Source organism: Cladophialophora bantiana (assembly GCF_000835475.1).
Source record: "Cladophialophora bantiana CBS 173.52 unplaced genomic scaffold supercont1.5, whole genome shotgun sequence".
Taxonomy (NCBI): Eukaryota; Fungi; Ascomycota; class Eurotiomycetes; order Chaetothyriales; family Herpotrichiellaceae; genus Cladophialophora; species Cladophialophora bantiana.
In genome coordinates this window covers 565,183-592,275 of record NW_015971579.1, presented here as the reverse complement: position 1 = coordinate 592,275, position 27,093 = coordinate 565,183, and the positions used below count along the sequence as shown (strand labels likewise).

At 52.2% G+C, this 27,093-nt stretch overlaps 8 protein-coding genes across 8 annotated transcripts; 2 read left to right on the top strand and 6 right to left on the bottom strand.

The window, feature by feature from the left end:
* Window positions 1-323: 323 nt before the first annotated feature.
* Window positions 324-2,360, bottom strand: Z519_03802 (uncharacterized protein; the record flags this gene model as incomplete). Its single annotated transcript, XM_016761549.1, has 3 exons — window positions 324-636; window positions 688-1,167; window positions 1,219-2,360. 3 exons carry the CDS (start codon window positions 2,358-2,360, stop codon window positions 324-326), a joined length of 1,935 nt encoding a protein of 644 aa, XP_016621887.1.
* Window positions 2,361-3,656: 1,296 nt separating this feature from the next.
* On the top strand, window positions 3,657-5,170 carry Z519_03801 (uncharacterized protein; the record flags this gene model as incomplete). The annotated part of the gene is made up of 2 exons (XM_016761548.1): window positions 3,657-3,759; window positions 3,810-5,170. 2 exons carry the CDS (start codon window positions 3,657-3,659, stop codon window positions 5,168-5,170), a joined length of 1,464 nt encoding a protein of 487 aa, XP_016621886.1.
* A 195-nt stretch (window positions 5,171-5,365) lies between these two features.
* Z519_03800 (uncharacterized protein) lies at window positions 5,366-7,603 on the bottom strand (the record flags this gene model as incomplete). Its single annotated transcript, XM_016761547.1, has 1 exon — window positions 5,366-7,603. The coding sequence occupies one exon, from the start codon at window positions 7,601-7,603 to the stop codon at window positions 5,366-5,368; it is 2,238 nt and encodes a 745-aa protein (XP_016621885.1).
* A 626-nt stretch (window positions 7,604-8,229) lies between these two features.
* Z519_03799 (uncharacterized protein) lies at window positions 8,230-13,432 on the bottom strand (the record flags this gene model as incomplete). The annotated part of the gene is made up of 3 exons (XM_016761546.1): window positions 8,230-11,721; window positions 11,771-11,866; window positions 11,921-13,432. 3 exons carry the CDS (start codon window positions 13,430-13,432, stop codon window positions 8,230-8,232), a joined length of 5,100 nt encoding a protein of 1,699 aa, XP_016621884.1.
* Window positions 13,433-14,084: 652 nt separating this feature from the next.
* On the top strand, window positions 14,085-15,707 carry Z519_03798 (uncharacterized protein; the record flags this gene model as incomplete). The annotated part of the gene is made up of 1 exon (XM_016761545.1): window positions 14,085-15,707. The coding sequence occupies one exon, from the start codon at window positions 14,085-14,087 to the stop codon at window positions 15,705-15,707; it is 1,623 nt and encodes a 540-aa protein (XP_016621883.1).
* A 1,067-nt stretch (window positions 15,708-16,774) lies between these two features.
* Z519_03797 (uncharacterized protein) lies at window positions 16,775-17,934 on the bottom strand (the record flags this gene model as incomplete). Its single annotated transcript, XM_016761544.1, has 4 exons — window positions 16,775-17,582; window positions 17,656-17,685; window positions 17,782-17,792; window positions 17,869-17,934. The coding sequence occupies 4 exons, from the start codon at window positions 17,932-17,934 to the stop codon at window positions 16,775-16,777; spliced, it is 915 nt and encodes a 304-aa protein (XP_016621882.1).
* A 1,060-nt stretch (window positions 17,935-18,994) lies between these two features.
* Window positions 18,995-20,623, bottom strand: Z519_03796 (uncharacterized protein; the record flags this gene model as incomplete). Its single annotated transcript, XM_016761543.1, has 1 exon — window positions 18,995-20,623. The coding sequence occupies one exon, from the start codon at window positions 20,621-20,623 to the stop codon at window positions 18,995-18,997; it is 1,629 nt and encodes a 542-aa protein (XP_016621881.1).
* A 5,112-nt stretch (window positions 20,624-25,735) lies between these two features.
* Window positions 25,736-26,422, bottom strand: Z519_03795 (uncharacterized protein; the record flags this gene model as incomplete). The annotated part of the gene is made up of 1 exon (XM_016761542.1): window positions 25,736-26,422. One exon carries the CDS (start codon window positions 26,420-26,422, stop codon window positions 25,736-25,738), a length of 687 nt encoding a protein of 228 aa, XP_016621880.1.
* Window positions 26,423-27,093: the final 671 nt, after the last annotated feature.

The following is a 27,093-nucleotide window of genomic DNA, read 5'->3' as shown; positions in this document are numbered from 1 at the left end:
GTCGCTAAGACATGCTAACAGCTGTAACAAAAAAGAGAGTGCTTGCATAGCATCATTTCTGTAGACCAATGCAACCCTGTGCGGGCTGGGTAAATGTGGTTCATAGCCATGGAAATGCGTCGCTTTCGCCCGTGCCTTAACCAGGATGTGGTAGTTGATTCATCACCAGCTTCGCCTGATACCTATATCTCGAATGCCTTTGAGCCCGACATTCTAGCGCCACATGCATTCTATCATCAACATTCATGCTAGAGATGTGATATTCTCATACCCCCCTCGTCCTCTTTCGCCCATTCTCTTTTTGCAAGTCACAACATTCTTCCCTATGAGTTCTGGAAGGCAGTAAACGCTTTATAAGTGTATCCAATAAATGGCAAGCTCATTTCGGCGTCTTGTTCCGGCGAGATCTGCTTGGCTTGCGCTCGATGCATTGCGCTGTTGTCCTCCTGAGGAATCTCGTCAATGGGGAAGTAGCTGACGTCGATGTTCGATGACAGTTTGGGTTCGAATGGCGCTCGGATCTTCCGCAATTGATCCCAGACCACTCCCCGGAAGAAGGGATGTTTCTTGATGGACGATGCCCCATCATGAGCTCCACCTTCCTTGCCCAATCGATCATTGGCGTCACAGAGAAAACTATACGGGTCAGCATCAGAGAATATCTAGCCGCTCAGCCAGTTCGCGTACCTTCTGATCATGTCTTCAGCATCTCGACCCAAGACCAGTTCATCTGGGAAGTACAATGATTCCCGCCAGTTGACAATCTTGCGATAGGTGTCATGTGTGTCTTCGGCACAGAAGGGCGGCCAGCCAACCAAGCACTCAAACATGATGGCTCCCACTGACCACCAGTCGCATAGATAGGTATAACCTTGCCCGAGAAAAATTTCAGGAGCAATGTAATCCGGAGTTCCAACGGTCGAGTAGGCCATGTGACGACGCGATTTCCTCCAAGTATTGACCAGTCCTCGGTTGCTCACCGTCAGATTGATCTGCTCATTCAGAGCCATCGAATTCCGATTCCCTGACTTGTCGTTGGCTCCAGCTTTGAGGAGTGCCTGGTAGTACGAGTTCTCGTGCTGTTTACGACCGCCGGTGGAGAGACCAAAGTCTGTCAACTTGATATGACCTCCTCTATCCAGGAGAATGTTATCTGGTTTGATGTCACTGAAACAACGGTCAACTTGACACTCTGGGAAATGATTTGGGCGCTCTTACCGATGGAGGAAGCCAAGCTTATGTACGGCCTCAATGGCCATGACGATCTCAGCCATGTAAAACCGTGTGATGTCTTCCGAGAAGATTTCGTATTTGATCAGCATGGTCATCAGATCGCCACCGGGTAAGAATTCCATCAGCATGTACAAGTACGTGTTGTCCTGGAACGAGGCATGCAGCTTGACGAGCCAGGGGTTGTCTTTAGAATCTGCCAGGATATCACGCTCTGCCCGGACGTGGGCCAATTGATCTTTTTTGAACATCTCCGACTTTATCAGAGACTTCAAAGCATAGATTTTCCCGTCCGTCTTGCGTTGCACCAGTTTGACCTCTCCGAATGCTCCTTTCCCAATGACCTTGATAGTAGTGAAGTTCGAGGGCACTTCCCGCGTCCGGATAAAACGCAAGAAACGTGCCTCTTTCTGCGCGAGCGTATTCATTTCTTTTTGCTTGTCAATGTCGCTGACGGCTGGGTTCTTCAGCAGCGACTCCAGCTCCTTCGCACGACTATTCCTATCCCTGGCTCGCTCAATATTCTCCTGGAAAAAACTGTTGACCAATTGTTTAGCGGCCGTGCCTCGTTTAAGAACATTATCAGAGTATCTGCGCGGGTTTGGTTGTTCCTCCTCTTCGGGCTTTGGTGAAGGCCTCGGCATTGGTGGCGCTAGATGGCTCTGGTAGGGATTCTGGACTTGTCTGGTTTCGCCTGCTGTCCGAGGACGCGACATGGCAGGTGACGGAGTGCGGTTGACATTGCCACGTGGTGTGGCACTCAAATCTTGGTTTGAAAACTGTTGAATGAGCCCGCTTGTCCCATCGTTATTGTTGGCCATGTAGGGTCTCGAATTCGCTTGGTAGGCGGGTTGAGGAGATTGGAGACCACCTTGTGGTTGGTATTGATATTGCTGCTGATATTGAGGCTGCTGCGACTGGGGAGGGTATTGTTGGTTCAAGAAATAGCCAGCGTTGGCGTTGGGGTTCGGCGAGACGAGACCGCTGGCATAATCCTGCTGTTGAGTGCCATAGATCGGCTGAGGAAAGGTGGACGGAGTGGTAGGATACATTCGAGCATTGGCAGCGTCAAAATTATGCTGGTTGTCGAACTGAAAGTTCAATCGAAGACGGTTGTTGTCGTGGTCCATTGTGCAGCAGATCAAAGGGCCAGCGCAAGGGAGTTAGAGGAGGGGAGACTGCTGGGCTGTGCCTCTGGCTGACCAGGTTGCAGGCACTCCTTTTAGTCGCAGATGCCTTGGGAGTATCACAAGTAATTGAACTGAAACCTCCTCCCACCGGAGACGGTGTAAACAAATTCCCCTTAGACCGACCGTAGTCGGTGTAGTCTTGCGCTTCGTTGAGCTCAATTACTGCGACTGTGAGAGTGGCAGACTCTTGCTCAATCGACCAGGTGAGTGACGATCAGGCAAGGAAAGCGGGACTCCCTTCACTTTTCCAGAGCAAAGGACAAGAGCAAGGTGAAGAGGGCATATGTAGAAGAGAAGGAGGTGCATGGGAAACGGTGCAGAAAAATAGGGTGCGCTGCATGGACATCGGTTACTGCAGGGTGGGAAAGGGTCTAGCTACAGCCTAAGAATTAGGGGCAAGTGCCCACAAGCCCACTGGAGGCAGCCCACTGGAGGCAGCCCGCTGCACTAGAGGCAAGCTTAAAGAGACTCCTGGGTGTTTGGGTGTCCAAAGGGGGTCTTCCAGCATCGATGGGGATCATTCTTCACGCCTGTGTCCCAATTGCACGGCAGAACTGACTTCATCGCCAGGCACAACCACGCGATTGGTTCTCAGCCTCCTACCCTGGGCTGACATCCCACTTGCACACAGTAGAGCTATGGCAAAGAAGCCACGGCGAGGATGCCATCTGGCTGCTCGCGTGGTCACACACCTCGCTTGTCTTTCTGTTTCTATCTCGCACAGCTTCTTGTGTGAAACAGTGATCCCGACGTCAAATTGTGCACAGAGCACAGGCACAAAATCAGTCGATTTGAGGCACACGGCCAAGCGGAAGATATCAAGGTAACCTGTGTCTCGGGTGGGAGAGTCCTGGTATCCTCTACCCAGCTCTTCGTCAGACAGTGGGCCTACTATGGGCACGTACATACCTATGAGTTGTTTCTTTTGAACACCGGTTAAGAGGTGTGCTCGCTGTGACTCCCGGTGTTTGGAATGAGCGGTAATGGTTCCAGGCTCCTTTAGGGGGCGAGGGGCAGACGACAGGGACTGTGAGCCCTAAGGGAAAGTATCCCGAGTCCAATTATACAGATTGAGTATTAAGAGAAAGTAGCCCGAGCCCATTCACAGACCATTGTCGGAGCAGCATATCCGATCGTCACTTTTTTTTCTGGCGGACCATGCACGCGCATGCTCTTTGGGAGCAACCACCACTACCTGGCCATCCACAAGCTTGAGGCCGGGGCGCCATCGACACAATGGCAGACGGTCTAAATCCTTCAAAGCCAGATGGCCTACCTGAGGGCGCCAAATATGAGGCTCCCAAGCCCCCTAAACAAAATCCCGCGCTTCGAATGATGGGTCAGTTCTCAGCGCCCAGTATCTAACAACCTTTGCCTGACATGCCCCAGGAATGCCCAACTTCCGCCTGAGATTGCCTTCGCGGAATTGGATGATCTTTTTAACCATTGTCGGTTCCTGGACTGCAGCTGTTGTCTACGATAGGAGGGAAAAGAAGAAAGCCCAACAGAAATGGTGCGACTTGGTCGCTCATATCGCCCAAGAGCCTCTATCACCAAATCAGATGCGCCGCAAATTGACTATCTTCTTATCCGCTCCGCCGGGGGATGGCATCCGACCGTCGCGACAGTATTTCAAAGATTATGTCAAGCCCGTATTAGTGGCCGCGGCAATGGACTACGACGTAATCGAGGGTCGGAAGGAGGGAGATGTACGATATGGGACAGCAGAACAAATACGAAGGTTGCGGCGGAAAAAGGGCGAAAAAGGGGCCAACTCTACCGAACCAGAGATGGACACCGAAGCATCGATAGATATGATTCGGGACAAGATGCAGATCGTGCCAGAGCCTGGAGTTCGTGGGGATCTAGTCCTTGGAAGACATACTTGGAAGGAATACATAAGAGGACTGCATGAGGGTTGGCTAGGACCAGTCGATGAACCTCCAGCAGCGCCTGAACCTATCTCCATCTCCGAAGCTGAACCGCTGTCTCCCCATCCTCCCATCGAAGCTCGAACAGATAATTCCGCAACAGCCACCGAAACCCCGGAAATGTCGAAACCCGAATCGGAAAGGAACACAAGTGAAGAGGAGAAGAAAGAGGAAGCGAAGAAAAACCCATACCCTCCTCCAACATACCTCCCCGTCGATAAATACTCATCTGCCACCTTATCGCCCCATACTCCAAACAGCTTCGAACCGTCTCAACCAATCCACCAACAGCATCTCTTAGGCTTCCTCAAGACCCCTCAGAGGATATATCACTTTCTCACGCGTCGATATCTGGCGGATCAAATTGGTCGCGAGACAGCTGCCATTGTCCTCGCCGCAAGTAGACCGTACGAACAGAGTTCCTTGTCGTCCACTTTCTCCACGGATCAGTCAGATCTGCACGCGGACCTTGTGGCTACAAAATCCCCCGAATCCGACGCCTCTCCATCCTCGACTTCATCGCCTTCCCAGAACCAAACAGAATGGGAACAACAGTCCCTGCTCATTCAGGAGGAACCCAAGTGGCACAAATCCGTGCGCAAACCCCGCAAGGATGATGACGCGCTCTACGAGCCGATCTGGATCAGCGACATGGTCGTCGACGACAGGATAGGTTCACGAATGAGAAAGTTCCAATTGGATCCGGAAGAAGAGGCGAGAGCGGATAGGATTGGTCGCGGCCAGGAGAAGGCGAGGGTGAAGGAGGTGGTGGATTTAAGGAACGAGAAGGTCATTGTTGGTAACTTGGATGATGATTGAGAGCCCTCGAGGCCCTAGGGAGCTTTTCTGTTTCTAAAGATCGATGTCGTGCAAATATTGGGCTTTGTTGGTTCCAAAGCAAGCACCGTCTTATCTACTCTACTGTACCAAAAGAAAAAGGGACAAAAATAATTTGCGAAAAAGCGCCCGAGAACGAACCAAACCCGATATCCCCACTCGTGCTGGTCGCTCGGGTCATATGGTAACATGGGGTTCAACACGAACCTTCACCTCTCTCTTCCTCCTCCTACTACTACTCCACTGGCCGGCATGTGCGCCTTGCAGGTCCAAATCATGACTGTGGCTGTGACTGTGGCCGTGGCCGGTATCCAGGTCCAAGAAGTCTCCCCAAGGGCGCATTCCGTCGAGGACCTCAGTCTCGCGCTTCTTGAACCGGTGGCCCTCGCGTGTGATGTACATGGGCATAGAAACCGTCGTGGGTTGGGTTTCTCCGTCCAGAAGGTTTTCACGGTCAGCCGTGGATAGATGGCTGACACGTTTCTCTTGGCTTGGGGAGACCCCTCCATCGCCTTGACAATCACCGTCACCATTACCGTTGCTGCTCCTGTTGCTGCCGCTGCCATCGTTGTCACCATCCTCGTTCTTGTCCTCGTCGACATCCCACTCGCCCCACGCATCCCAGGCATCTTTGGCCTCGCCAGTTCCGGCAGCCGGGTTCCTCGTGCTCGAAATCGGTTCGACCGGGTCGTATTCATGCGACTCGTAAATTAATCTGAACCGTAGCGGCAGAAGGTTGAAGTGCCGGGCCAGGAGAGACTTCAGGCGGTACACCGATATTGTTGTCGGGAGGAGGCGTTGGAATGGCTTCACCATCGTGGGGGTAGAGGCGTGAGTGAGAGGGATATAGAAGTAGGCGTCCACGAGCCGGGAGCCGAGCATACCGGGCGCATAATCCTCAAAGTCGGACTTCTCCTGGGAGACATTTGAAGAGCGGTTTGCGTACTCTTGTTGTTGGAGATACAGGCAAAGGATATCCTCACGATCGTACTTTTGGCAGAGACTAGAGTAGAGCGGGTGGCTTTTGCGGGCTAGCGTGATCGTTTCCTGCAGCGAAAGACTGGATGGCGCTTCAGACGCCTGGTCTAGTGGCAGCCTGGCTGTATTTCTTTGCAGTAGCGATCGCAGTTCCTTCTCTGCGACTGATAGGTAATAGATCTCGCCTTCTTCCCTATCCCGCGGTGTGATGGTCGTATAATTCAGAGATTTCAGATGAGGGATCCGCGCGAGGGTCAGATAGTATGAAGTAGAATCCGAAATGGTACTTTGAGCCTCGTCCGAAGTGGTGGATTGTTCGTACAATGGATTCCGTGAGATGCGTAGCGAAGTGAGATTGGGAAACAGATCCGGAAGACTGTTGACGAATGAGTAGTCTCGGATTTGGTTGTGGGCCAGATTCAGGGTTTCGAGTTTCGAGATGCTCGAAGTAGAAGAGCTACAAGAGTCGAGGCCCAGATTCGAGATAGTATTTCCTTGGAACGAAAGCGTCTTGATGTTGGGAAATAATGAGAAGAGAACGGGTAAAGAGGATAAATCTGTAAATCGGTTGTTGTCGAGAATTAACGTCGTTAAAGCAGGACATTGGGACGCCACTGTGGCGCCATTTATCTCAAACGAACCCAGCTCGTTCAGTGATAGTGATATCGTCTTCAGAGAGGGAAAGCCACATTGCCCTTGGGAGAAGAGAATGTTGAGGATCTGCCCTGGAGTGAGAAGACCCTCGTTTAGATGCAACTCCTCGACATTCTGAAACGGACATGCTTCCTGCGAATGGTCGACCTCGAAGTCCCGTAAGCGCAGTCCGCCAGCCTTCAAGATCTTCAATTTCCGAAAGGGAATGCACATGTCCACAATATCTCGCCAGGTTTCAATGACGTTCCAACCCAAGTCAAGTTCAACAATGTTTGGACATGTGCGTTCGACTTCGAGCTGTGCATTGCGAATGTGCTGTTTGGAAGCGCCACGTCGAGCGATGCCTGAGACCACCAACTCATCGACCAGGACAATCTTGAGATCGGTCAGGACAGATAATTGCTTCTGAATCCGCTCAAACCCGACTTCTTCTACCACCTTTCCTGATATCTCGATCATATCGTCCGCGGCGCTGCTGACGGTGGCATTAACACCTGAACTGCTGACAGGTGCATATTTGAACTTGACCGCCTCGAGAAGCGTCCGTTCCGGGTCAGGATTGCGGGAAGGCCTCACGAACGAGGCAGCAGTCGGTGAGGACGAAAGACATTGGAAGATCTGTTGACCTTCGTGCTGGCCATTGTGTTTGCCACGGCTGGGATCATCCCATTCGACTCCCAGCCATTCGCCCTTCGTATTGGAAAGAGGACCATGATAACGCACAGTACATAGTGCACCAGCATAGCTGCGGCGTTGCCCCACATAAACTTCGCCGCGGGCCATACTGTCAGAAGTTGTTTTTCCCAGGGTACCCTAGAGAAGTATCGAATGAAATTAATGCACCATCCCGAGCGCGAAAGAGTGAATCTCCATTCCTAGCTAGAGCAAATCAATATCAAATCGAGCAGAATCTTTCCAAGAGAGGGCACGGATCGTGTCGGATCGTTGTGGAAGATGAGGGAGGCTTGGAATTTAGGACGTCGAGGCTGCAGGGGAACACGATATCCCAGGTTGGTTTAGCGGGGCAGGCACCAGGCTGCGAGGGGATACGGAGTCACAGCCTCGTCGGTATCTCTTGAATATTACTGTGCCCTCCGTCAAGTACAGCATATCTTCAGCATCAAACTGTCATTTCGTTTTGAGATTGACTCTCCTACAACCGATGGAGTAGGTATCTGGCCGATTAGCATCTCTACGAGGCAAGCTGGTGACGAAGTCCAGTTCAAACTCAGATGCACGAGGAAGCCGCAGTCCTCCAAGGAATAGTACCTATCCAACTTGTTGTGATGCGGCTTCAAACTTTCCGACGACCTTCGCCTCAAGAGTCCAAAAGCAAGCTCCCCGCCCACATCCGAATAACAGTCCCTGAACTCCGTACTTTTCCTCCATCTGCATTGCCGAGCATCCATTCAGTATACTCCAAAATCCACAAGGTCAGAATCCGCATCCATGTCCACGTCCATATATGGATCTGTATCCAAATTGATATTCTCCTTGTCCAACTCGCTTCCGCACTCGTCACCAACGAGCTCGTTCGACACATCCCGCAAGACGGGTCTCTTGTCCAACAACTTCTGCAGGCCGCCATCAGGGCCACCGACCAGCCCAGTTCCTCTCACAACCTTGTCCGGCTTTCTAGAGGAACCTTGCTTCTGCGTTTTTCTTGGACTCACGTAAGCGTAGTTGCCCTCGCTTGCCTGTTTAATTGTCCATTGCTTTCTCTTCTTGTTCGCGGACGGTGATAGTGATGAACCCCTCGCTTCCTGCGCTCCGGCAGGTCCTCCACCACTACAAATTTGCGCAGTACGGCCATTAGTCTGAGTGATGGCACTCTCGAAGCAATGCATCTCGCAAGCTTCACCTGGCATCTCCAATACCCATCCCTTCTGCTCCATAATCCTCGTCAATCCTTCCAAGATGGGCACACCGCTCCCTTCCAATGTGCTCTTACTCCCGACAAGCAACAACTTACTCCTCGCCCTCGTTACCGCGACATTCACCCGTCGCCAATCTTTGAGGAGGTCTCCCACATGATGGCTCTCGTTGCTCCGCACACAGCTCAATATCACAACCTCCTTGTCTCGTCCTTGATATTTATCTGCGGTGTGCATTTCCACCTCGCCGGACGCAACAGACCCGGCGAGGGCTCTCACATCGGCTCTTAAGACGGCAAGTTGGGAGCGATAGAAAGTGATGACGCCGATGGAGCGGGGCGCGACGCCAGCGTGAAATAACGTGGTGACTAGCTGTGCGGTAAGGATTGATTCGACATTATTGGTGATCCGTGCACCCGCCACGGTTTCTCGTGCCACACTGCTAGGTATGATGCTGTCGGTATTGAGGAAGAGGCAGCGAGAGAAAGGTGAGAGGGCGCGTCGGAGCCAACAACCGGCATTGGCGAGGCATACCGTCGATGTACTGGACTTTGCTAGGGAAGAAGCGGTGAAATGATGAGCGGCAATCCCACTGTCAAGGTCTGGGATTTCAAGCATTCGACCTGCGACGGCTTCATTGCCGCATTTGATCCGACCCGAGTAGACAAGTTCCCTGGATAGAAGCATGATGTCTTCTGCCATTCGATACTGGTGTTCCAGGTTGACCACTGAGTCTGGCTGCGCATCAGATAACAATTTGAAGAGACTTACATCTAGGCCGCCCTCTAAAGCCTCTCTATTCTGGACCAGAGGCGGTAGCTGATAGTGGTCACCCACAAGAATAAAAGTTCTCGCCATTCGAATTGGTCCCAAGCAAACTGGTAAAGTGATCTGAGAAGCTTCGTCCACGATGCAGTAGTCAAATGTCCGGGCGTTGAAAATGCCATGATTGACACCGAGGCAAGTAGTTGCCACGACTTTACTTTCGTGCCAGGAGATGTGAAGCTCCTCTGTTGTGCGTTTGGGAATCCCTGAGATGTCTGCAAATGACTGCACCTCCGGATGCACTTTGTTGACCGCTCCGATTCGTAGGACGGGAATGTTATCATCCTTGATCTTCAACAGGATGTTGTCCACCGCAGTATGTGTGTACGATGCAAGAAGTACTGATTTGCCTTGAGACACAAGCGCGCGGATGATGTGAGCAATGGTTGTGGTTTTTCCCGTACCCGGCATTCCAAGGACGAGGGCATAGTCCTTTGCGGCCATAACCTTCTCAATGGCTCGTTGCTGATCGACATTGAGATTTTGTTGAGAGGCTGGTCCAGATAGCGTGTACGCTGTTGAACTGACCTTGAAATCTGGACGCTTGTTCTCGATAATCAATTGGCGAAGCTCTCGCGCTCGCCAGAGATCTTTTTCCATCATTCGAAGGATGTTGTTCCGTGCTGTAGCCATGCCATTCGCAAACTCATCCTTGTCGATCCGGTAGAGGATGGGGTCGTCACGTTGCGAAGACGGGGAGTTGCCACCCTCAGCCATGCTGACATGACTAGAAAATACTTGATTAGTGACAGGGTCGAAGCTTTCCCTTTTCCTCAGTGCACGTTCGAGTCTCCGGTCGACCGCAACCACAACTCTAGTGGGTTGTACATTTGTAACAAAGCCGGCTGCAAAGTTGAAATGTCCTTTCTCGTCCGATATTAGAATTGGCTCCCCGGTGGTAATCTGTGACTCTCTAAAAGAGAAGCCGGGACTAGGCATATGCTTGACAAAAGTGTACTCAAATCGGTTGATTTTGGAGCTTTCAGGATTTTCAAATGCCGATCCGGGCTGAATCACTACCTCTGAGAAGCAACGCCCAACTGCCTCGCGTTCCGAACTCAACATTGTCCAAAGCTCGCGGCGGAACTTCATGGTATCACGTTCTTCTTTCGTGAGCAAATCATCCCACTTCTTGAAGAAAGATTGATGTGCTGCCGACAGGTGGTCGACGACTTCGCTGAACTTCTCGCCCAGACCACTGGTGTCTGTGGTACCATTTTCGGACAACTTGTGGTACGTGAAACAGGCCGCCTTGGAGTAGCAGCTTTTGCAGAGATGTTGTTTCTTGATCATTGGCGGCAGAGCTAACTTGTCGTGAACAAAGCAAGCCAATTCGTTTCGCTGGATGATCATGTGGCGAATCTCGTTTCTGATGCCTTCAACCCTGTATGTTTTGGAAGTTTCCATGTAGTATAGCACGCCACATGTCACAGCGATGTCGTATCTGTCTGATAAGAGCAGAGTGTATAGTGCTGTTTGGACACGGTGCTGCTCCACGTTGTCCTTCTTACCAGTTTTCAGTTCGAAGGGCACCAACAGAGTCCTGGGTGATTGTTCATGCGGTAACTTCATCTGTACTTGGACTGTGGCGTCGATGTTCCCTTTGAGACCGTACATGGGAGACCAGACATGTTCTTCCAGTTCGAGCAATTTATTGACAGTGGCGGGAACCAGAAGGCCGTTCCGATCACGAATGAGAGCATCAGCAGACAGGGTATCTCCGACAAAGACACTAGCCCATGCCATTAGTTCCGGTGTCTTTCCTAGAAGATACTCCGTTGCGTCTTGAACCCGGACACCGATCTCATAGAGCGACTCGATGTAAGACGGAAGAGTCTTGTCAATGATCTCTCTGAACGACTGCATGTCCCATTTGTTTATCCGCAAAGCACGTCCGAACACTTCGTGCAGGATGTGGCCGTACACCTGAGGCTGACTGGCTGTGCTGGTAGCTTTAACTCTGTCTTGGAGAACGGCACGTCGCATGCAGGTGAAGGAATCTCCAACAACAGTCGAGGAAATAAGATGGTCAGGATGGAGAATGATCATGTTGTCGGCATCATTGACAATGCATTGGCCCGTATGATCGAATTTGCCAATGACATGAACATAAGACCCTTTGGTGCATCTGGTATCGTACCAGGATTCTCGCAGGAGAATGATATAGCACGTTCCGGATCTCTCATCTTTGACCGAAAGCATCTAGGTCCCGTTAGTGTTCCGAGGGTGGCCAGGGAAAGGGGAGTCGTACTTTCTCAGGTCGTCTACGTCCAGGCTTATATTCATATTCACTCTCAAGGACATCCATAATGAGATAACGTTTGATGGCTCGATTGTCAATTGATGTCTATTTACTCTATCAGTATACATGTCATCAACTTCAAATCAATGAAGAACGTACATGATCTTTGGATGCGATCGGTGTCCTTCCCTTTCCGCAGGTGGCATTTGCAATGTCCTCCCAGAAATCATCATCATCATCAAAGGCGTCTTCGAATTCATCGAGTGTTTCAAGGTACTTGGATCGTGGATTGGTGCCCAAAGTCGGCTTTCCAGGGGCTTGCGGGTTGGTCACCACTGCTTGCGATGGTGAATCATACTGAGCAGCAAGATCAAGCATCTCATTCATCAATTCTTCGTCGTCGTCGTCGTCGTCATCAAATTCGTCGAACTCTTTGGCAGTATGCTCCGATTGCAGGATTAACTTTTCATTCTCGTTTTGCAGTCTTCCCCTTTGATCCCTTGATCCATCAAGCTGGAGGGGCTTGGCCTCATCGTAAGAGTGAATATTAGACCGCGTATTCAGGCCATTCTCGTTGTGATTTGATACGACGTGACTTGTTTTGTTCTTCGTCTCGGCTTGTTCAAGGGCCCACTCAACACTCTCGAAAGCCTCGACATCGAGACCATCATCGCTGAACTCGGACGAGAATGATATTTCAGACGGAATCGCAACTTTTCCCGGTGGAGCTTTTGGGGGAGAGCGAGCTGTGTCTACAAGACCAACAGACGCCTGTCTGATCCTATTTGTCGGCTTGGTTGGCGATACAAGTGCCTGAGAGCGTCTGTCCGGAAGCGGTGAGGAGCTTGAGGGGCTTTCAGCAGCGTCAACCTTCCTGGTCAAACTTTCCTGGATCCTCTCGAGCAGGAGTCCGACCCGAGTATTATTAGGGAGATCACGGCGTAGAATATCCTTGCGAGAAGCAGCAAAAAGCTCCTTAGTGCGGCTGTGGTGCGCGGTCGTCTCCACCTTTCTACGCTTCGCTTTTGATGCAGGCCACTCGATTCCGCAGCTGTGTGTTCGTCTTAAGCCGCTATCCTTACTGGTAGTACTTGGTGTTTGGGGCGATGAAGGAAGCAAATGAAGATGTGAGGGTAAGGTCGGCTCTTTTGCATCTTTCTTCAATCCATTGGCAGTCGTGTATCTATTCCATAGATCTTGTGTAGGATCATTGTTGGGAGTGCGTAGGGACTTGTTTAATGTGTCAAGGTTCAAGGCATCTTTGTGCACGGAGAGCTGCTGCGAGGAGAAGGGCGACGAACTGTGAGCGCGTTTTCTGCTTCTTTGTGTGGCGCCAGCCGCTATCGACGCATCTGAGCTGTCCGGATGTGTCTGCCAGAGAACGTGGTCTTTCGGAGTGTTTACTGGTGGAGTGCAATTGTACGCATCCTCGGTATTTGCGATGAGGTCTTCGATGGGAATGCGCACTGCTGGAGTATGAGGAACTCTGGGTTCAGGTAACTGGTGCTGGCGGAGAAGGTCAGGATCATCCGACTCGGGTCTTGTCAGAGCTTTATTTTGATCCTTCGGGTTCTCCTTGTCTTCATCGCCATCCAGCAGCCTTTCATCGAATGCAAAAGCCTTGAGCTTTCTTCTCGACTGCGATGAGACGCCCAACGGCGCGGAGGGCATAATGTTAAAGTGACTGGGCTTGTGGTGGCAGTCATAGAGGTGTGTTGAGTGTGGTGGGAAGACTGGCTGATTTCTCAATGTTTTGGAGGGAGGGTCGACAATGCGCACACAACGACCACAAGTCGCGTTAAAGTGGGAAGCGCGTCGGGAAGCGCGTCCACGTGCCTAGCTGTGCTATGATGTCATGGAGCCCTCTCCAAGAACGGCACAGCCTCAGGGCTCAGGAGACGCTCGAACCACATCTCAGCTCGTCCCAGCACAATCCCCCCTCCCCCCTACTCCGTGCTTTTGGTCAGCTCGAGCAGACTCAGCCTCTCTCCAAGATCTCGCGGTCGTATATAGTACGTGCGCTCTCGGAGAAAAGTGCGCTGACCCTTTCTCCCACTCAGAGCACCTGTGTATCAATTGACAGTCATGACTCGAGTGTATCCATTTCGAACCTTCGACATTTGCAACCTCCATCGCGAGCCTGGGACCACACACTCTTCAGCCTTACCCAGATGACCAAGTGTCATGCGAAGTCCTGATGCCGTGCCTCGGAATCTATTGTTCTTGCTGCCCAAAACCTGAAACAGACGACTTCCAGACCACACTGAACGCCGCTCAAGTCTCGACTATCACACAGTTTCCGAGAACGTTTGATCGCGCAACGATGACGACTTCAGCACCTCACTCGCCCGCCCATCGGGATGGCACTTCTTATTTTGACACTTCACCCGGTCGGCCGTCGCCATCTAAACTACTTCGCATTCATCAGTTAAACATAGACAGGGCGTCATCACTACCGCCCCGAAGGCTTTCTTCCCCCGCGAACAGAGTTCCGCAAATCCGGCCCCGCTTGAATCAGTATTACACTCTGGACCATGCCGTCTCACTCTTCAAATCCTCGAAGAATATCATTGTGCTGACGGGTGCGGGTATTTCGACTTCACTGGGGGTTCCCGATTTTCGTTCTGCCAATGGCGTTTACAATCTCCTCGTCGATTCGGTATACGACGATCCACAGGAACTGTTCCATATTGATAATTTCAAAGCCGACCCGGAAGAGTTTTTTAAGCAAGCTGCGAAGGTGTTTCCCAAGATGCAAGGCCTTGTGCCCGCTGATAGGGCCGTCGACTCAACCAGATCAGTCCACGATATCTCTGTGCCCTTGGTTCCAAAGTACAGTTTGACGCACGCCTTCATCTCCATGCTGCAATCAAAAGGGAAGCTTTTGACCAACTATACCCAAAACATCGACGGGCTAGAGCTGGCTGCTGGTGTTTCCTCCTCGAAGTTGATCCAATGCCATGGCACATTGGCAACCGCCACCTGCATGAGCTGTGGGAAACGGACGACAGCCAGGAAATACATGCCTGTCGTGCGGGCGGGAGGAGTCCCCTATTGCAAATGCACCCTGCTCGACGGGGGTCCAAAACCCAGAAGTAACGTCAAGCACCGCGGGCGCAGCAGCAAGAAGAAACGCAAGCGCGATGAATTTGAAGACACAGACTCTGAAGAATCAGCAGCCAAAACGGATTTCCCCAAGGGTCTGCTGAAACCGGACATGACTTTCTTCGGCGAGGACATAGCGGATTCCTATGCTCCGCGACTGAAAATTGACAAAAGCAAAGTCGATCTGCTCGTTATCGTTGGCACGTCTCTCAAAGTTGAGCCCGTGAATGAAATGCTCCTTAACATCCCTCCAACAGTGCCACAAATATGGATCAGTAAGGACCGCTGCCAACGTGAAGGGGTCAAGGTTGACATCGAACTGTTGGGGGAGTGTGATCTAGTCCTGGAAGAAATTGCTCGGCGGGCGGGCTGGGAAGACGCGTTGAAAGAGAGATTTTGGACTAGGGACAAATCTCTTAACACGAAGGATCTATCCACGAAGAACCCGAGTTCCGAAAGAGAGCAAGGTAGACAGGGGCAAAGAAATGGCAATGCGTCACCAGTGAAAACCGAAGGATCGCTCCAGATACGCCCGAAAGCGAACGAAGGCACTGACCCTAAGGCCCAATCCTTCGGGGAAATCATTGTCAAAGTGAATGATGAAGAGATCACCGAATCCGCTGAGACAGATGTTGAGCAGAGTAAATTTCAAAGGTCAAGGGAAAATGAGAACGGGAACGCCGACGTAAACAAAAACAAATCAAAATGCCGCAATGGCGCTGCGGACGTGCAGGGGAACCGGGGAGACAAGCAGAAAACAGGGTCTCGGCCACCATCAAAAGTCATTGTCGAGCTCGAAGAAGGCACAAGGTCGAGATGGTATGTCAGACGGGCAAAGTAGATCGAGGTTGTCGCTGGCCGGGATACCTGATCTTGTGTCGTGGAGTATGTCTTGAATATCACTGGGAGTTACTGGCATCGGCATCAGCATCGGGCATTGGCATTGGTTTGGATATCAACATGGGTAGGCATCGGTATTGTCATTGGCACAAGCATTTGATCCTGTATGCATAGGGCGTCGAGTCTTGCACGTCTGGATATGAATCCGGACTCATCTTGCATGGATCTACTCGGACTCCAAAACAGAGGGTGAGCGAGAGCAAGAGCAAGACCGAGAGCGAGGGAGAAAAATGCCCGGTTGAATACATATGCAGTTGGAAAGTGAAGGAGGCCATAGGCCTCTGCGCGCCAAAGCACCCCTTCTCACCTATCTATCTCACTCACCCTTCCTACCTTCATAGCTATGTCTTCATCCCCCCTTTTTCTGGGGGACGCAGGATGGAGTCTGTAGTTAGGACTGGTGGTACGTATGGTATGTAACAGAAGCAAAGGGGGATCGACTAGAGCTACCTAACAATGTATCGAGAATGGAGTATAGTACTGGTTAAGTACAGTATGTTTGCATGTCTGAGCTGGCATGAACACATCACAGGAGGACTCATACTGTATAGGATGAGCCGAACAAAACTAACCCCGGAACCCGAAATAGGAGCAGGAGCAAGAGCATGAGGAAGGGCAAGACCAAATGTAATAGTCAAGAAAACTAAGTAGTGTCAGTATTCAATAGTTTGTGTGCCCTTCAGCCCTTTTCTTTAACTCGAAACCTCCCGTATGTTGCAGAAATCAGAACCCCCCGTTGTTGCGTATCAGGCCTTTCTCTCTTTCTATCTGCTTCTATGCGACGTATGCGATGCTTGCGAGATTCCCCCTCCCTCTCTTCCTTTACTGTGCTTACGCGCTGGTTAACCAAGCGCAAGAGCTTCCTTTCGAGTCTGTGGGCTCGACTTCTCAATCAGGAGACGAGGACCAAGAAAAGCAAAAAATAAAAATGAGAACCTCCTCCCTTCGCTCACACAAGACTCTCTAGTTCTCCCCCTTGCCCTCTTTCTCTCTCTCACATACACACACTCAACCGATTGGTTGAGCGCCCATCTTTCGGAACCAGTCCATCACTCCGGTGTACACGACAAGCAACACTCCGCCTCCAGGACCCAATCTTAGCACCTTGGGCAAGAAGCCCTTGTACAGCGCGGCGAAGCCTTCCTCCTTCATGATCGTGCCCAGACCAGGCCATGCCCAATTATACTTAGGCACCTGTCCGTTGACCTTGGGCGAATTCTGAATACGCGACTTGACCACGTCCATGGGTGTGTTCAGGATCGTACCGACGGTGCCACCGATCGTGCCGGAGATGAAGTCGTTCAGCATCGCCTTTGCGCGGTCGGATTTGTCGACCTTGGGCATGAGCGACTTGACTTGGAATATACACCCGAAGTAACCTGCGTTCCAGAGGATGTGCCGCCACAGGGTCGACTCCAGTCCGTTGTAAAGCGCCAGTGGTCCCTCGCTCTTCACCGTCTTGACGACGCAGTCCATTATTCCGCTATACTTGCCCGCCGACGCGCGATCTTGTAATCTGATCTTGACCAGTTCAAACGGCACCACGACGAACGCCTCTGTCGCGCCGGCTGTCGCGCCGGTCAGGATCGCAAGAGGTTGAGTAGCCTTTTCCACGCCGAAGAGATTCCGGTAAAATACACCCCACGAGTCATTTGCGGCGAATTTTGTCGCTCGCTTAGGTGCCTCCATCATTATGGGCGCGCCGATGCCGCGATATAGCCGAGAGGGACCTTCATTCTTGACAATCTTGCGCAGGCAGTCGAACATGCCAGTGTAGTAGTCTTGGCCGGGGACGGGTGCTTTGCCCTGAAGCTGTCTGTTGGTGCGAGCAGGAAATGTTTAGCTGGGTGTTGTCTACACCATCTGGACTTCCCGGCGATTGAACTCACACTCTCGTTTTGACTACGTCCAACGGATACCTGGACAAAGCACGTTGGTTAAAAGATTGGTCGGCAACATCTTGCGATTTGCGATATTCTGGTCTCACGTGCACAACATGCGGCACTGGGACTTACATTATGAGAATCTAAACACTGTGATCAGCTAGAGCTCTGAATGGAGATACCTGTTTCTTCTCGCTGCTATCTGCATTCTCCACGTACCTCAGAGACACCAGCAATAGCTCCGGCACCGATCTGGTAGCCGAAGCCCAACGGCTTTTCCGTCATCTTGCTTCTAAAGTATTGTGTGTGCGATATCCGGTTCCGTTCACGACAAGGCGAAGGCGAACGTGTAAGCGCAGGAGTAGCGAGAGGAGTGCAAAGACACAAAGGTCGCAAGGGGGGGAGAGGACAGGGGCACAGGGAGAGAAAGGGACTCAGCTGAAGCAACACCGTGGAAAATCCGTGTCTGCTTCACAGAGGGTTTGAGCAGAAGAAAAGCAGGTAGGAAGGATTGTTAAAAGGAAAATGTTTTGGGCGCAGGGGACAAAGTCGTCTCCGACTTCGCGACTTTGGGGGACTTTGGCGAAGAAAAAGTGGCTGCTCCCTCTGCTCCCTCCAGTTGGAGAAGCGGGAAAATCAGGGGACTGGCGTTGTGAATGGTCCCCCAAACGGACTTCTCGGTAGGCATATCCGGGTCTCGGATAACAGATCGGCCAAGCTGCGGATCGTGAACTGGTGGAACGTGGATGGCTCAACAGGAATCCTAGTCCATGCCCTCGACGATGGACGATGGAACTAACTAGGGCGATATGTAGACACAACCCTTTCATTCAAACTATTACTAGTATCATGGATTCCCTACCCACTAAGTCATGATCCATGCTATCAGATCACGGCGTGGATCCTCCGTGTCTACCTACCGAGTACAATACAAGTCCGTCCCAGGCCTGGCTCTGCCCTCTGCCTTTGACTGGGAAAAAAAAAATAAGAGATACAATCCCTCAAATGTGCGCCAGCTTACAAAGGAAAAGATGAAATGTCAGAACGAGGGGGTATCCAGGCAAACAAAAGACAAAAATCAACGGCGTGGAACACTCCACCACAAACCCCATCCAGCAAGTACAGGGAACGTCGCATCCCAAATGTCGGTGGAAATGTTCGACGGAGAGAGATAATCAGCCGGCAGAATTTCCCCACCCTCATATACTTCTCCGTTATCGACCCAGGTGTGAAGAGTCAGCATCTGTGGCCTTGACGTTGAAAGTGAACGCTATTGGTGCTGTCTCTGTCACTCGCGTTCCTCCCGAGGCGGCATTCGTCTCGAGACATCGCCGTGCCAAGTTCGTCAATTCATGTCCATGAACTCGTCTTCTTCCTTGAAGCTGATGCCTGTATGTCCAGCGCTGTGCCAGTATTGTGTTTGGCCAGGCCCATTGCTGCCACTGTTGGTGCCGCTGCCTCCACTATGGAAGCCAGGGCTGAGTTCGAAGTTGCTTTGAGGACTGAGGCTGGGATTGTTGTTTTGGATTCGTTCGCCGGCGACATTGGTGTGCCGAGGGACCCGCAGCCCGGAGCCATCTGTGCGTGAGTAGGAAAAGGTGCTGGAATCATTTTTCTCCATAGCATCTAACACCTCGGAACGCATGCGCTTCTCGTCTTCTGTTACTTGGAAAGGCCATTGACCACCTATCGTTTGGATGTATTGCGCCAGTTCATCTTCCTGTTGGTACTTTTGATGAAGCGCCCACATAAGATCCCGAGTCCATGCCACTGCTCCGTTGAGGATGTCGCCTTTGTTAGGACCTTTCTCCTTTTCCTCAACCGGCAATCCAATCGTGATATTCCCAGCAGTGCTGGCAGCGCGACGACCGGCTGCACCTGCAAGTAATGACGTGGCAGCACTGTTAGCATTTGGCGGGCTCATGCTCGTGGCGCCAGTAGTGGGCGACAGCGGTCCGCTACTCTGCAGCTGTTTCTTGATCTTGTCATCTTCCAAGCGATGTTGGGGCACTAAGTGAGACAAATCGTGGATGCGTTCGTTGATATTGTCCCGCCGTCTCCGTTCAACGGCGTTGTGGGATGCCCGTCTCCTCCGCTTTTTCGCCTCGGCAGTCTCTGCATTGCTAGTGCTGAGTCCGGTATCGACTTTGGCAGGCAGGGAGGCGTGATGACCAGGTCCAAGTGTCTCAGAAATGCCAGCATGGTGAATGCCATTGCCAGGGGATGACAACGGAGAATCTAGGTATGAATGAAAGCTCCCGGGAGTGCTGTCGTACTGTCCCGACAAGGTCTTAGCATGTCGGTTCTGGACATTTGGAGCACGGATGGGGCGACCATTGGCGAGATTTCCCGACTCTGGGGTCCCGATCTGAAGTCCCGCTATCCCAGCCGTACGTGGAGTCAGAGGAGATCTCTGATCGGACGATTTCCGATTTGTCGCCTGAATGCTAGGACGCTTTCCAAATTGGGAGCCCTGATGAGGCGACATGTGCGTGGGAAGGGAGCCCATGGGCCGAAATTGATTGTAGTCAAAGGTGCCTAGGAATGGGCTCTGAATGGGAGGTCCGTCGGGCGTACTTGAATAGACGTGTGGCACCTGGTTCTGCTGGTCCATTTGGACGGCACCTGGATTTCTGTTATTGCTGTTCGGTGGATTCGCCATAGTGAAATCATCAAACATGCCTTGGCCATTGTTGTTTCCGAAGTCGAGAGACTCTAGTAACTCGCTGTCGGCGTAGCCGGCGCTCACAGGGCCGATGCCGAAACTGGACGAGATAGCGTTTCCGCCATAGTTGTATGGCATGCTGCCATAGTTGGTAGTCGGCATGGAGAGTTGTGAGGGGTCAATGCTCCCGCCATCTTGCTGGTTGTTGAACTGGTTGCCATAGCTCTGAGAGTTGCCATAGTTGGCCGATGACATGAATCGATTAGGGTTGTTGCCGAAGTCATCGGGCTCGCTCTTAATGTAAGGCATACCGGCTGAAGAATGTGTCATGATCCAAAACAAAGGAAAAGGTGAGAAGGACTGCGGTCGGGTTCGGGTGGCAATAAGAATAAAAGAGCTTAGCTCGCGTGCTTGACCTTGATATCACTCAGCAGCAAACAAGAGGAACCAAGCGGCTGTCAGGCAGCTATAGCCATTGGAACTGCTGACTCGGTTAAGCGGTCGTAATGAAGGTAAGGCACGGGGACAAGGGTAATCCCGTCCCAGTGACACCGGTAGTGAATGGGTTTGTAGTGAATTGATTTGTTTGACGTCGTCACGTAGTGACCATCTGTGCCGAGAAAGTCCCAGTCAAAGATACGGACGAGGCTGACGGTCGTATGCGCTGTCAGCGATGATTCACAGTCGCCCGGCCGTATTCCGTCGTGTAACTGTAAGTGATATTCGCTACTCTGCGTGGCGTAGCGTGCGAAGCGACCGCAACCGTCCCAATTCGAACACCAGCAGACAGGTCAAGGGGATTTCTCCGCCGGCGTGTGTGTTCCGGGAGTGATATCTGACCCAAATCGCCGATACCGCCTCTTTTCGGGTTGCCTTGATGATATCGCGGAAAATGAGTCGCACGGTTGGAGGGTCGCACGGTTGGAGGGGCGCAAGAGTGAAGAAGAGCGCAAATTGCGACTTGCGCTTGAGATTTGGACGAGATAGAGGTCGTGGGGGTGAAGCTGAACGACTAGCAGATGCAAGAGGTCGGATAGAAGATTGGTGGTGGGATCGGCGCTGAATCGAGGGATCGTGGGTCGCAGGTACAAGTAGCACAACTCGATGTCGTCAATGTCAGAAGTCGTCGTAATCTATGTGAGAGGCAAAGGCAAAACAGAACAGGACAGAGTGTCCGGGGGATGGCGAGGCTCCGGGGTTGTCGTGGTTGTGGTTGAAGGAGGGATGCGGTGTGGTTGTTAGATGCCAGTGTGGAGGGAGGGAGGGAGGGTACAGTCAGGTCAAGGGTTGGTGGCAGTGGTAGCAAGAGAGAGGCACCTTGGGGAAGTGAATTTTGAGTGCGGCCGACTCTTACCGTGGCCGAGTGAGCGGGAACCAGGAGAAGGACGACGGAGAAGTCGAGGGGGGGAAGAGCAGTGGCGTCGCTGGCTTCTGGGTTGGCGAGTGGACGCCCACCGCAAACCAGCTCTGGTGGCTCTCGCTGCGATTCGAGTCTGCCAATGGAGTTTCGAGTCGATCTGGACTCGAAACTCGATCCTTGGCACAGGGCGGGGCTGCAATACGCGGCGGCAAGCGGCAACAGGTCAACCAACTCGATGACTCGGTGACTCAAGAGACCACCACTCACGCCACGAACACGACTCAATTGGACTGTGCGTCACCCCAAGGTTGACACTTGGCAGGTCGACAGGCAGATGGGCACTGTGTGGTATACTCAGGATGGTAGTGGCACGGTGGTAGGATGTATCTCGTAGGCAGTAGGCAGTGGCAGTAGCATTAGGCATGGACGATCCCGCAGAGAAGAGAGAGGGGCAAGCCGATGGAGATGAGATGGAAGAGAAGGTAAGGCGATAATTAGAAAGATAGTAGGTACGTATGTATGCGCTCGAACAAATTGAGCCGACGTGCACTAGGGGAAAATCTAGACGGACGATAACTTCTCGCTACGTCCAACCCGGATCAGTCGATCTCTTTATATGTGCATGCAAGGCTGGCTCGTCACAACCAGTACCAAGTACAGGCTGTCCTTTCAACCGTCCATCCTCCAGCTGCCACTCCTCTTGCGTATGCACCTCCACCATAGTTCCTCATTTGATTCCATGCGCAGCCACATGAGGCGGCGTGCAGGGTGCCGGATACGACCGGAAAACCCAATCGAAATACATGCGCGAGGCTTGGACCCTGGTCTGATATGAGTGGGATGAGCAGCAACGGGTGGACCCCGCGAAAGGGTGTGAACCCTGGGTTTCCTTGGGTCTTCCAGGTCTTGGAGGGAAAGAAGGCGACGAGGCGGCAAGGGATGAGAGAGAACGAGCACCCACCCCTCCCTCGACCATATCTGTTATGTTTGCCAACTTGGCCTTGTCTCGGGTGCCCGTGTTGGAAGGCTCATGACTCTGGCACAGAGTTCGTTCTCTTGCCCGCATGGCTATGTACATACACCCTTTCGTCGCCCGCGCTGCGGCATGACTTGTATATCAAGGCATGCATTACATCAGTCGATCAGGATGAGCTGGGTCAAGTGGCCCCCCAAGCGACATCACTCCGACCAGCCAAGCCACAATCTCCTGCTCACTAGAGGCACAAGAGGGGCCGTCAAGGCTGCGAGGTGCGTACCATGGTATTTACAGCATTTCCAGAAAAGTCTTGATGCTTGCGGATGACTGTCTTCGCAAACCCCGAATCCATGCTCATTGCTCACCCACGGGCCCCGTCCATCCTCAGCCGGAGAAAAGTAGCACGTTCTGTAGCAAAGACGCCCGGGTTGAATTGAGGTCTGTGCTCTCCTCTGGAATGCTGTACGACACGACACGAGCGATCAGATTCACGGAAACTGCTTAGGTTCGTCCTTTTGTTCGACGCCGGCCAATATCACGACCTTGTCATGCTTTGCATTCAGCATGCAGGATAGATCGCCATCACTCATGCAGTGTTGCGTTCTTTACATATATGTATACGCTTCTCACAGTACGACGGATGCGCCCGTTACACCGTGGAGAAGCTTCCTCGTGCATTAGTCAAGTTGACGGGGACGAGCATGGGTAGAGGGTACCCATGTTGCAAGAACATGCGGATGGGACGAACCGCTGGCTGGTCGCGCTCTGGGCTCTGGCTGCTGGCTGCTGGCTTGTCCGGCCTTGTACAGCACCCGTAGTTCTTACTAAAAAGTGACGCTTTACCAGAACTGCGACGGTACTGGGAAGCTGATAGTAGTAACTGAAGTTTGTGGGCTTAGCGGCGGACATTCAGCCCTTGGGCTGATGACCTCAGTCCGGGATACGAGCAGCGTCGCGATCCTGTTCACGGCATAGCATGCTCTAAGCTCCTCTAAGCTGCCGTGGGCAATCGGTCAGACCTGGCGCAATATGCGAGCAATACCTACATACATACCGCCAAAAGGAGGGGGGAATAGAGGGGTGGTGGAGGGACGGGGTGGAGCGGTGATTGGATGCCTGGCCCAAATCACCTTTGGGGGTCTGGGTCAATTTTTAGCGCAACCGTGGCACCTTCCTTCCAGCAATCCAGACGCTGGATCTGCGCAACTGCGCTCGGACTTGTCTTGGTCGCTCACCCTCTCCAACTTTCCGCTCGATACAGCCGGACCTCTCTGCTTTGGGCTTCACGCTCTGGCCTCTTCGAGACTTTGCCCTTGACAGCCTTGGTGCTATCGCAGTTCCCACCTCCCTTTCGAGTCTCCATCCACTCCATCGACCTCGAATCCTTCCTCCGCCTTGTCGGCAACTTCGGTGAACTCCGGAGGCTGTCGACTTGCAAAGCGAAACATTCTGCAGGCAGCCGGCAAAATCCTGCCCTCCGGTTCTGCCTATCGTGCCTATCCCCATCTGCTCTCCCTCCACAAGATCTCAATTGTTGCGCCTCGGAGTGGATTGTCCTTGCACAGCATTACTCTGACATCTACTTCGGTCCTGTCATCCCGCGAGGTCGTCTTGAGTTGGGTCTTGGTCACACGCGAGAACCTGGCACTGGGCTAAAGTCAAAAGACATTCCAACGTTCGTCGCTCCTCCAATTGGTGTCTGCCTTTCTCCGACTGGCAGTAAAAACCTTCGGAGCTTCTAAAGGACCCAGGCCCGTCTGTCTGAAGGACCAAAAGACCCAAAGGGGGCAGATCGTCGTCGTAACAGGTGTCACGTCTGTTGCAGACAGAGTCATTGTCCGGGTAGAGCAGTCTGAACTGGGGAGGATTGACTGCTCACAAATGGCGTCGTCTTCTTTTCGAGAGTCAATGAATTCCTTGGGGTGGTCGAGAAGAGATCCGGACGTGCCGGCCAATACGTCGTCGTCAAACCCGTTGTTGTCCAGGATCTCGTCGCTCAATCCATTTGGAGGAAAGGGCTATGTCCAATTACCTACACACGAGGCTCCCGGAGCACCACTACCGGCGCCGACGAGGAGGGAGGAAGAAGAGGGGTGGTTCGCATGTAAGTCGCCTTTGCGCATGACTCCTGTCCAAGAATACAGAACATCCAAAATCCGCAGGTATAAGGGTTACTAAAATTTGTGACTTCACAGTAAGCCGATGGGACCGCTTGTTGATTTTTGGCGGCTGTAATCTTGCAGCGCTGGCATGTTTTGTTATCTGTTTTGTGCTGCTTCCGGTTCTGTCCCTAAAGCCACGAAAATTCGCAATTCTGTGAGTCTGCTGGAGTTACTCCCGCCTTTGCGGCATTTGCTACACACCACCACGCGCTGGGCCACGGGCCATGTGACAGCGCGTGCACCCCATGATGATGTCAGCTCTTTTCTATATTGAGCTTGAAGCGCATGCTCGGGAAGACCCCTGCGAGGCGTGTCTTTGGCAATCAGAACCTGAATTTGTGCATGTGTCTAAATGGAGTCGTGCGTGTGGCTGACGCGTCGCGATAGGTGGTCGGTCGGCTCCTTGATGTTTCTGGCATCTTGGGCCTTTCTGATGGGCCCGGTACAATACGCAACACACTTGCTTTCAGGCCCTCGTCTACCATTCACCGCCGCTTACTTTGGTTCCATCGTCATGACCATCTATTTTGCCGTCGGTGTAAGTAGAATCCATAGCCTTGTCGCGATGCTGCAAGACATTGCTGACATTACCCGCGTCAGCTCCACTCCACAATTCTCACTCTATTTTCGTCGATTGTGCAGCTCGTCGCTTTGGTGTGGTATTTAGTCAGCTACTTTCCGATGGGAGGTAGCGGGTTGCGGCTCGCGGCTAGATTTGGTTCCAATCGGGTAACGGCGTGGATGAACGACTGAATCCTTTGCGGATCACAGATCTTCGTGTTGCAAACCCATGGGAATAATATACAACCATGTCGCCGGCTACACCCGGTTATGCCTGTTCCCGTCTGTGCCATACGCAATAGGGCGTGAGCAAGAAGTCGCCTTGCATGACTGGCCGTTGCAAAAGTCCAATGCGCTTGCAATTACTCGACACGTCTCCTAACTTCCCTGCCCTCATTTCCTACGTCTCTTACCGCATCCGTAATCAACTCACGCAGTTCTCTCTGACCTTCTGCTGTGTGGAAATTCTCCTTTGCTGCCAGCTCTTCTATTCTCCTCCTGAACTCTGGGTCGGGTTCTTGATCAAGTGTTCCGGGTGCCACATCGGCTTCAGTGCCGATGTTGATGGACACATTTGGTGGAAGTAACGGAGGGCGTTGGGCTCCATTTGAAACCGGCTCAGGGCGGGTAGGAGCCGTTCCCACTGCAGGATCTAGGGAGGTAAAGGGGCGGAGGTATTCTGCGACTTCTGGAAATTCCTCCTCTGACTCGAACTTCTCCAGCGCATCCATACCTTCGTCATTTTTCACCTGCAGGTCAATGTGCAGCTCCTCCACCAGACACTTTGCGACTTCGACCGTTTCGGCGACAAACAAACATGTTTCGCCATCCTCGTCTTTCAGATTCACATCCACTTTGAACTCGTTAACAAGCGAGCGTAAGAGATCCACATGATTGTAGGAAGCTGCAGCATGCAGAAGCGAGTAACCGTGTGCGTCTTGTCCAGAAGCTAACTCGGGGTCTGCACGTAGGAGGGGCAAAAGGCGGTGATCTGGGTCTGGAGTGTTTGCTGCGAGCAGAAACGGATTCAGGGTGGACTCGGCAGACATGGTTAGCATGGGAGAGGGAAGTGTCGTCGACGATTCAAGGATGGCCTTGTAGCATAGCCGACCTTGGTGGGCCGTAAGGGGAGGCCAGATGCCTGTCCAGGACTGTCCAGGGCGTAGACTCGTTGTGCGCAGTCAAATGTGGCCGCAAGACTAATGAGTAGGGGAAATGAAAGTGAGCGGGTGAGGTTCAAAAAGCAAAATGGTAATACCTCCCGAGCTACCTAGTCGCTATTGAGTCATTGAGCTGGGTCCGCAAGGCTCTGAGTGGTGGAACGATCCTAGCGAGAAGCACCTGTCACAACTGTGGCTGCAAGGCTGATTCAAAAGCGCCCCCCATCAGGCTGAGCACTTCTCTGACCCACTAGTACGAATTCTCATCCACATTCACTTCGATTCAAAGTCGAGATAAATCCTGTTGGATTTCACAGCAGGTGTATGACTCACTGTGAATTCCCGGCCCTTAAGTCAAAATTCAGGGCGTCGTGGGTTGTGCCTTCTTGTTGGTTAATAAAAGTGACTCTCATGACTTAATTTCCGGGCAACTCCCATTCTCCTCGACCTGCCCACATTCTGTTCGCCTCATCAATTCTGCAACTTCATTTTCGGCAGTCAACGTGCAACCAGCAATCTTTTGGGCCTCGGTCTTCTCGGGAGCCTCCCCGACTCGTCAT